Genomic DNA, 10,072 nt, shown 5'->3' with positions numbered 1-10,072 from the left:
ACGGCGTTTGATGTGGATTAGAGGAGATTAATTGACCACTGACAACGGCGTTAATCACTTACAGCTTTATCATAGAATGAATCATTCGTTATTAATATAGTTAGTAAGAAGTATTAATCCGGAAAGATAAAGCATCACCAAAGCCTTAACTGATTTTATATATTATCTTTTTATCAATCATTAATTGCTTTTCTTTATTTTTTGTGTATGCATCCACAACAACAACCACTACCTTTCTATTCGCCTAACTAAGATCTGCAGGATAACCATTGCTTGCTCAATCCAACAATCCTCGTGGGATCGACGCTCACTCACCTGATGAGGTATTACTTGGACGATCCGGTGCATTTGTCGGTGAAGTTGTGCGAGTTCAATTTCGCGCACCAATGCCCTTGCTACTATTGGAGCTCATTTGACTGATGTAGAATACACCAATATCATTTTAGATGGTTAAAGAAAGACTATCAATCATTTATGACATATGTCACTGTAAAATATCCATTTTATTCCATTACAGACCTTGAACCTCTCTTAATGGCCCAAGAAGATATTGTAGAGAGGTTCAAAAAACCTGAATCCTCAATGGTACAGGCCAATTTCTCTCAACCTAATCTTCTAATTAGAGTAATTTTGATTCGGTTATCCAAGAAACACACAGACACTTAATAGAGGTACTTATGGTTGAAGAGGGCGTGAAGGAATATCAAATCGTGAAGGTAGAGGTGCTTGGAATAAAACTCAAATCAGCCAAACTGCCAAATTTGTGGCAAGCTTGGACATGTTGCTAGTTATTGTTATTTCAGGTTTGATCAACAATATCAACATGCACAGTAAAATTCATCTAACATTTTCATGCACAATGCCCTTCCTCCACATCCCTCACTTTATAATCCCATCAAGGCAATGATTGCTACACCTACTACAATTGCTGATCCCTTTTGGGATGCTGATTTTAGAGTTTCACATCACTGCACTCCATATCAGTCAAATTTGCATCAATCACAAAAATATCTTGGACAAGATTAGGTTTATATTGGTAATAGTTTTGGTATTATGATTTTAACCATTGCTTTATAAAAGGTTGGAGAATCCAACAATATAATTTTAACAATGCATTTCTAAATAGAACTCTGTATGAAACTATATTTATGTCTCGGCCTATAGGTTTCAACCACTCTAATCCTAAGCTTATATATATACAAACTTAACAAAACTATTTATGGCACCTGGTACTTAACTATCACTACTACCCTTCAATCTTTTGGTTTTACAGTGACTAAATCTGACCCTTCCCTGGTTACTAGATATGCTTCTAATTCTACCATTTATATTTTTATTTATGTTGATGATATGCTTGTTACTGGAGATAATGAAACTAAAATAAAAACTGTTCTTAGCCAACTTCATTTTACTTTCTTATTGAAGGACTTAGGTGGGCTTAATTTTTTTTCTTAGGCATAGAAGCTATAAAACATTCAACTTCCTTAATTTCTTTGAACCAAACTAAATACATACATAATCTTTTAACATGTGTTGGTACGAATAAATCCAAACCAAGTATGACTCTAATAGTAAGCTCACTTAGATTGATTGCAAATGCTGAAACTCCCTTTGAAAATCAAACTTTATTTCTCTCTATTGTGGGAAGGTTACAATATGCAATAATGACAGAATTTGATATTAGCTTTTCAGTGAATTTATGTCCAAAGCATACCAAGAACACTGGGCTGCAGTCAAACGAGTCCTATGATATTTAGCAGGTATTCTAAGTTGACATTGCAATTTTACAAATGCACTAATTTAAGATTTTCTGCTTTTTCATACTCAAATTGGGTGAGTAATCTTGATAATAGAAAGTTCATAATAGAATTTTGTGTGTACTATAGTTTAAATTTGGTGTCTTAGAAGAGCAACAAACAACTCATTGTTAGTAAAAGCTCAACTAAAACTGAATATAGAGCCTTAGCAGCAGTATTCATGTAGCTCATTTGGATTCAAAATCTTCTTGCTGAATTACATTAGCCTTGTTCATCTCTCCCAACTATTTTTCTTTCCTGATCATAAATTTTTTATTCTTAATTTATCTATACATTTGGTTTCATATCCCTTTTCTATTTTTTCAAACTCTACACATACATAATTATGTAATTAGCCTTTAAAAGAGAATAAAGATCACAGGCACAAAATTGAAGCTGTATCTAAAGAGTTCTTTGGTTACTATGGCACAGAGCACACCAAGAATGTTAGGCTGTTAGAGATTGAAAAGAGGTCTTTATCCACCACACAGAGCAGTTATTCATTATTGTTTTACTCTTCATAAAAAGAACAAATGTTTTGTGCTTTTGGTTATAAATTTTTTTAAGAAATCATTCAAGTTTATCTCTATCATAATCTCAATTAAAGAGTGATAACTTTTTATGATTAGTGAGAGATATAGACAAGATTAAAAGGCCTTAGCACGTAACACTGATTAATCTCACATTGAAACCTTTTTGGTGGTAAGATAACTTGTGCTTGTTTTTGTGGGTTGATCATATGACAATATGGAAGAGTTTTCAATATTGTGGGTTGATCATGATAAAATAACAGGTTGTTATTTTGTGTTTGTAAGATTAGAAGAATTTGTAAAGTTTTTATTGTTATTTTTATGTCCAACGAAGAATAAAAAAAGAACAAAGGAACGAAGGAAAAACAAAGGCTACTGAATTTTGAATCGGGCAATGAAGATATTCAAGCTCTTTCGAAGGCTAATAATATAAGCGGACAATTCTATGAGTATCAGGTTTTTGTACGGGGAGAATAAAAAGGAATGTATAATCTACTTTAAAAATTAATAAAAATAAAATAGCACATTCTTTTAAGTAAGTAGTATCTTTATCAAAGAGAATTTTGTTTCTTTTCACTATTCTTTTCTACCAGAACATAGTTAGGGAGAGTTAAGTATCAATTTGTTGCACAAAAGATTCAGACGGTAAACAAAAGTTTTTTAAAGATATTATCGACAAACTATCCGTAAATAATTTTAAAATACAATAAAAAGAATCAATAAATATTATATCTTTTGTAAGTAACAAAAAATTTTTGTATTAAACAAACGGCATACTTATTTAATCTAAAGTTTTGTGACATTTGAATAAATATTTAGAAGGTGTATTAAAAAATTTGGATTAAAATTTGATCTCTAGATTCTTTTTTTTATTTAAAAAAAAGTTATCATTCACAATAATTTTTCGAAAAAAAATTCACTTGATACAAAATTACTCAATTTTAAGAATGAAAATATTTTATTTTTCTAATAATGATTGCAAAAATTTATATAAATAAAATTATTTTTTAAAATATATATTTAATATTTAATTTTTTTATTATTTTTTAAATTTTTTGAAAATTTATTTTTCATTAACGTTTTTGTCAACTATACGAATTTTTGGGTATTATTTTAGTTATTTACTCCTTTTTTATGTAGAATTTGAGGGAATAAAAAGAAAAATAAAACTAAATATGCGAATAAATTAGGAACGAAATATTTATGACAAGGATATAATATATATATATATATATATATATATATATATATATATATATATATATATATTTAAAAAGGGTCAATTTTAGAGTAAATAGATAAAAATATACCTCAAAAAGTTTTAGAATCACAAAAATATACATAATAGAATCAAAATTGTAATGTAGACATCAAAAATGGCTTTTGATGGATAAAAGTAACATGCCATTAGTAGAGTTCTGTTTTCGTTAAATTAATTATGTACGTGGCATAGGATGTGATTATATGGCACTCTTTATTATCATTTTAGTGTTTTAGAGGTGGAAATTAACAATTTTAATTTTTAAGAAATAATAGATAAGAAATATCTAAAGGTTGGGATGCTCTAATAAATAGATGGAACTCTAAGTTTATCCCATTGTAAAGAGGTGAGAAAACGAGAGATTGAGAGTGAAATTATGTCCTGAGCATAGGAAGAGATTATCATGATCGAAGAACAGTATAAGTGATATTGGTAGATCATCCATTTTAATTGGGTATATCAAAGAGAAACAAGAAAAATAACCTTTCAATGGACATTTTATCTTACGCATTTTTTATAGTTATTACATTTTTATGGTAAATAAAAAAGACAAAGCTTTAAGGTGAAGTATCTCAACGAGAGATATTATCTATAAATAAAAAGAACAAATTAGATTAGATTCTCGTCAATTCTAAATAATATTAAATATAAAGAAAAGTAGAGAATTAAAAGATAATTCTATAATTAATATTATTAAGGATACTGCATCAAATCTTTCTCAAATACCATTAATATCATATACTAATGATGATAGTAAGTGTGTTTTTATTCCATGTTATTTGAAAGAAATAAAATGACTATTTTTAATTTTCTGATTGTGTATGTGTTCATTCTTGAATTTGATAATACTTTAATATTATTGTCTGATTTTTTTTTTTTGAAACAAAACAAAAACAAACAAATTAGAAAAAGATTTTTTTTTTTTACTTTTGTCACAGGTAATCTATTTCCTTTCAAATAACTTTTGTTTTTAATACTTGATAATAAGACTAGTTTTAGCATCACCCTAAATTAATAATGATGATAGTAAATAATTATATTTTATTTTTAGTTTAATACTTATAATTAATGTGTATTATTTTTTGTATTATTCTCTTTTATTTATTTATTTTCATAATAGGACCAACAACCAAAAGAAAAAGGAGTCCGACAAAGTGTTTTAAAACTCATAGTTTAAGCTATGAGAATCGGCAGCCAATAAGATTAAATAAGCATCGTCAAGCAATTAGTTCCAATTGAACCAAGTTAAGTAGTCACTTATGGACTTTAGATAAAAATGCACATCTTATTCCATTGACATATAGAAATTGGCATGAACTTAAAGATAATTAAAAAGATTTATAGAAAGCTACCATTATATTACACTTTTTACCTCTTTTAACTTAGGTGTTTTTTTTTTATTAATCTTAAAAATTAAGTATTAATTACTGTATCATGGTGCAGGAAAGTTTGATATTGGAATAGGAGTTAAAGGGTGAGTTTTCAAAACCAAATTTATTTTGGAGGACATATAAAAGTCGGTTAAAAAAGTAATAATTTAAGAAAAATATGCTACTAATTTATAATATAAAGAATTGTCCTCCTATTATTTCATTTGAATATTAGAAGATTTTTGTTCAATTTTGAAGGTTTAATATGATTAATGTATATTATTTTTTAGCATGTAATTTTTATGACATTATAATAATTAGTTATATTATCTAATTTTGTTGTTTGTGTATTTTTAGATTTAATTATTTAATTATATTTTTATGATTTTAAAGGAACAAAACAAGAAAAATAAAGCTAGTAGAATAAAGAATACAAGTCAACATGTAAGAGGATAAAAAATATTTGCTAAAATACGTAAAGAGGAGATAGAATTAATTTATTCCCACTTGTCTTATTTATATGTTTTTTTTTAGTTGATTGTGCTTTTTTTTAATAGACAATGAAAAATCTTGATAGAAGAGAACCATTTCGAATGAACATATTCTTTTTACGCACAAGCCAAGAAATAAAAAACTAATGAGTGAGGAAACAAGCAAAATTTTTGTAAGATATGTATTTTTTTTAATATATATAATTTTTAGTGATATAGATTTTTTGTCATAAATAAATGTTGTTTGAATTTTAAATTTTAGTCGGAGCTTAAAAATGCCATAATTTTACATCTTAAAAAATTAGAAAGCACAAATTAAGATGATATATTTTAGTCAATGATATTATTTTTTAAACTGTATTATCTATCTAAAACTTTCTAAAAGAATTGAAAATAACATAAATATTTGATTATTAATAATAAAAGTTATGTCAAGTGATATATTTATGTATGATACTCTAATTTTATCATTTTTGGCTAAATAAAATATAATGTCAGACAATAAATTAAAGTTTGTCTAAATTAAAATATATGTGTGTGCATGCACACAAAGTATTTACATTTTGCAGCTGTATGTATATATTTTATGTATGTATAGATATATATTAATTACTTCCTCAACAGTCAAAGTAAATCAAAATCATTTATATTATGGGTAGTCTAATAATTTTTTATATTTTTATATTTTAGATTTCAAGTAAATCAAAGTTAAATAGTAAAAATATTTTAGAATTATTTACTATACCAGAAGGTATTTGTAAGTTTCATGCTAAATTATTATCTCGAATAAGGGAAAAAATATGATTCTTTAACCTAAAAAAAAAAAGTATATTTATATCTAAAATTAAAGAAGTTAAAATAGCATTTATAATGCATACTTTATAATAATTATATTGAGATTTATTGTAAAAATATTAGTATTGGTGTCTTAAAATAGTTATTATGTTTTTGCAAATTTTTTATTCTTTTTTTATTTAAGAAGTTCTTGACTTGAAACTGAAAAAAATGAAACATGACCAGCATAAAAAAAATTTAAAAAAAAAAGAGAGAAAAAGAAAGAAAGTGATGTGCTAGTAATATCGAGATAATAAATTAAGAAAGATTTAGATTTTATATTCTAATTTATTTGTTTAAATTATTAATATTGATTGATAATGACAAATTACAAAAAGGAAATCTAGTTTGCTTATTAGTTTTTTTTTTTATTATACTTTGTATCTATTATGAATTTATCTTCAATGTCTTGTCTATTTAAATTAGTGATAATACCCTTTTAATGTTGAATGTAAAAATAAATAAATTGTTACATATTAAAATGCAAAAATAGTAAATAGATACTACAGATATAAATGTTACCAAAAATTTATGGTAATATTTTTTTTATTGTTAACAAAAACAATTTTTCGTAATATTTATTAGAGTGTTGTTATAAAAGATTTATTGTAATATTTTTTAAAGTATTATTATAAAAATTTATTGTGATATTTTTTTAAGTATTACAAAAAATATTTATGATAATATTTTTTTATATATTATAAAAAATATCTATTGTAATATTTTTTTAAGTGTTATTATGAATGATTTATTATAATATTTTTTATAATATTACTATAAAATATCTTTTATAATATTTTTACTAAATATTATTACGTTTTTTAAAAAATATTAATAAAACTTTTTAGTAATATAAAATATATTTAATATTTATTAAAATATTATTAATATACTTAAATAATATTTTAATATAATTTAATAATATTTTTTAAATATTAGTAAAAATCAAATATATAATAGTGAATCAACAAACGCAATAGTTATGCATTTACATTCTATTTTTTTTAACATACAAAAATTTAATGACATCAATTCATTAGTTATATAACCTTAGTTAAACCAAGAAATTTAAAGTGGTTCAGCATAAATTATATTAACTTGAAATGCATATAACCGTTTTTATACAACGCGCAGAATTTATTTGAATTGCATTCATACAATACAACAGAATGGTATATCATTTAGGGTTGCTTTTTTAAAAAATTAATAAGTCGAAAAATAATATGATTATTTATATTTTGATAATATCACTCTTTTCTATAAATATATACAAATATATAATAAAAAGGATTAAAGACTTATTTAGATAAATTTTTTTAATAAAAAGATTTATTTTATAAAAGATCTTTTAGAAAAATAAAAATAATTTTATAATTAGATATCTTATGTAAAAGTATTTTTTGTTTATTAATTATGTTTTGATATATATTTCCTATTTTTTATATTTTTATTTTTATTTTTAAAAAAATTATCAAACACACTAAAAGAACAAAATCTTTTTGTTAAAAGTGATTTTTTAACGATTTAATAATACCGAAATAAATTCTAAATATAAAATGATTTTATAGCTAGAAAATTAAAGTGATAATATTATTTTTTTAATAAGCCGGATTTGCTTTCATAATATAAAATTTAAATTATTACTACTCTGTCATATATCCCATCACCACCGTAAATAACGATTCCACTCCCTTCTTTATTTTTTTTTAGCTATTTTAATTATTATCCTATTTTTAAGTAAATAAAGTTAAATATGTCTATTGATCTGAAAATCATAAGAAGCCACAAAGTTTTCATTCTTTATCTAGAAAGTCAGAAAATATGTTTAGGGTAATAAATTAAGTGTTTATTTGAAAGTCATTATATTAATAAAAAATATTTTTTTAGTGTATTTAATAAATTTTTAATAATAAAAATAAAATTATTAAAAAATAAAAAAAATATTTTTTTGATAAATTACAATTTACATTTTATTTTAAAAAATTTTTAAAAAAAATATTTTTCACATAATAAATAACAAAAAAACTTTTATTTTATTTATTAAATATAATTAATAGATAAAAAAAATTTTATGTAAAATATTCAAATATAAAATTATTTATGTTTATAAAAAAATATTTTTTTAAAAGATATTTTTTAAAAAAAGGCACTTTATCTATTATTTTTAACTTTTAAGGAATTAATTTGTCAAAGAGAAAGTATAAGGAACCAATAGCCTAAATGTACAATGTGTACAATGGAGGTTTAAGAAGCATTAGAGATATGACCATTAGTATTACATTGTCCTGTCAGGTTACGTTTTCGGAATGAGTGGTTTCAGATATGGTATTAGAATTCTAGATTCGAATTAGAACCCCAAAATCAGTTTAATTTTTTATTGAGATGTTTATTATCTTTGGTATCTGTATCGGATACTTATTCTAAATAGTATGGTGATGTTCATTTTATTCATTACCAAAGATTTAGCCCATTGTACACTTACTATTTTGGAGTTTCACTTTATAATTCCGAGTCCAGTCTGCTATATAGTATATATACACCGAGGCAGTGAGGCACTAACCACCATCGTCACGCTTTTCACCTTCTCTACATCCCGAGACATCATGACGATTCACATCCGCGACTACGGCGACACCCACACCATGTACGAAGTCATCTTCCATGGAAACTTCATCGAGACCTGCCGAACCTCTAACCCTTCCATAGTCGACGGCTGGGTCCAAGTCATGAGCAGCCACTTCGGCTTCAGCAGCAACCACAACCGCCTCATCGGCCTCGACATCGAATGGAATCCAAACACTCAGCGTAACGCGCCTCGTAACCCCGTGGCTACACTCCAACTCTGCCAGGGCGAGAACTGCCTCGTCTACCAGATCTTGCACGCGCCTTACATCCCGCAGTCGCTGGTGGATTTTCTCAGAAGTTGCAATAACACGTTCGTTGGGGCTGGGATCGAGGCGGACGCTCAGAAGCTTCTAGAAGACTACAACCTCCACGTGACAAACTGCACGGACCTTCGGGTGCTTGCGGAGCACGTGCTGGGGGAGAGAGAGATGAGGAATGCGGGGCTGAAGACGCTGGCTGCGAGGGTTATGGGGGTCGAGCTGGAGAAGCCGTGGTACATCACGAGGAGCTGTTGGGATGCTGAGTGGCTTAATCTTCAGCAGGTGCAGTACGCTTGCGTGGACGCGTTCGTCTCTTATGAGGTTGGGAGGAGGCTGTTTGTTTGGTCCGGGAATACTTCCAATAGGTTTTGATTTGAATGGGATTTGAGTTGATTGCTCATTAGCTTGACTATGTTTAATTTCGTGCTTTAGATTTTCCCCCCTTCCCCCCTTTTTCAGGGATTTTATTTTGTTGTTTCCGTTTTTACGACTAGATTGCCTTAATTCCATGTCTGATTGCTTATGATTATCAAAATGTGAAGCATTTTTTGCCTTTGTTCGTAGTTTTTTCTCTAATGTGTGAATATGCTGTGGTTTGACGTCGTGAACACTAGTTATAAGCAGAGGTGGCGGGTATATGGTGGAGAGTAGGTGTGTGGAAGTGTGCTGTATTTGGTGTGGTATTTCTTTCTTTCTTTAGTAGCTGAGTGTGCTGCTAGTGGGGTTCAGCCTTGTAGGCGCAGCATAAGTGGGTAGTACACTGTTACTATGCATGTGCGCGCCGTTGGTGGTGTACGGGCCCTAGTTGGACGAGGATAATTTTATGATATCTTTTAAATTGTTGCTTAATTTGTCTAAATATGGCTAATTTTTTGTTATATGAGAGAAATTGTAACTGGATTTAT

General features: G+C 27.0%; 1 protein-coding gene across 1 annotated transcript; it reads left to right on the top strand.

Moving 5' to 3' along the window:
- Positions 1 to 8,869: 8,869 nt before the first annotated feature.
- LOC130972923 (3'-5' exonuclease-like) lies at positions 8,870 to 9,659 on the top strand. Its single transcript, XM_057897263.1, has one exon. It carries the CDS (start codon positions 8,886 to 8,888, stop codon positions 9,537 to 9,539), a length of 654 nt encoding a protein of 217 aa, XP_057753246.1. The 5' UTR covers positions 8,870 to 8,885; the 3' UTR covers positions 9,540 to 9,659.
- Positions 9,660 to 10,072: the final 413 nt, after the last annotated feature.

This window comes from Arachis stenosperma, chromosome 4 (genome assembly GCF_014773155.1).
Source record: "Arachis stenosperma cultivar V10309 chromosome 4, arast.V10309.gnm1.PFL2, whole genome shotgun sequence".
Taxonomy (NCBI): domain Eukaryota; kingdom Viridiplantae; phylum Streptophyta; class Magnoliopsida; order Fabales; family Fabaceae; genus Arachis; species Arachis stenosperma.
Note: the sequence above shows the minus strand (reverse complement) of the source record. Positions and strands in the feature narration are given on the sequence as shown.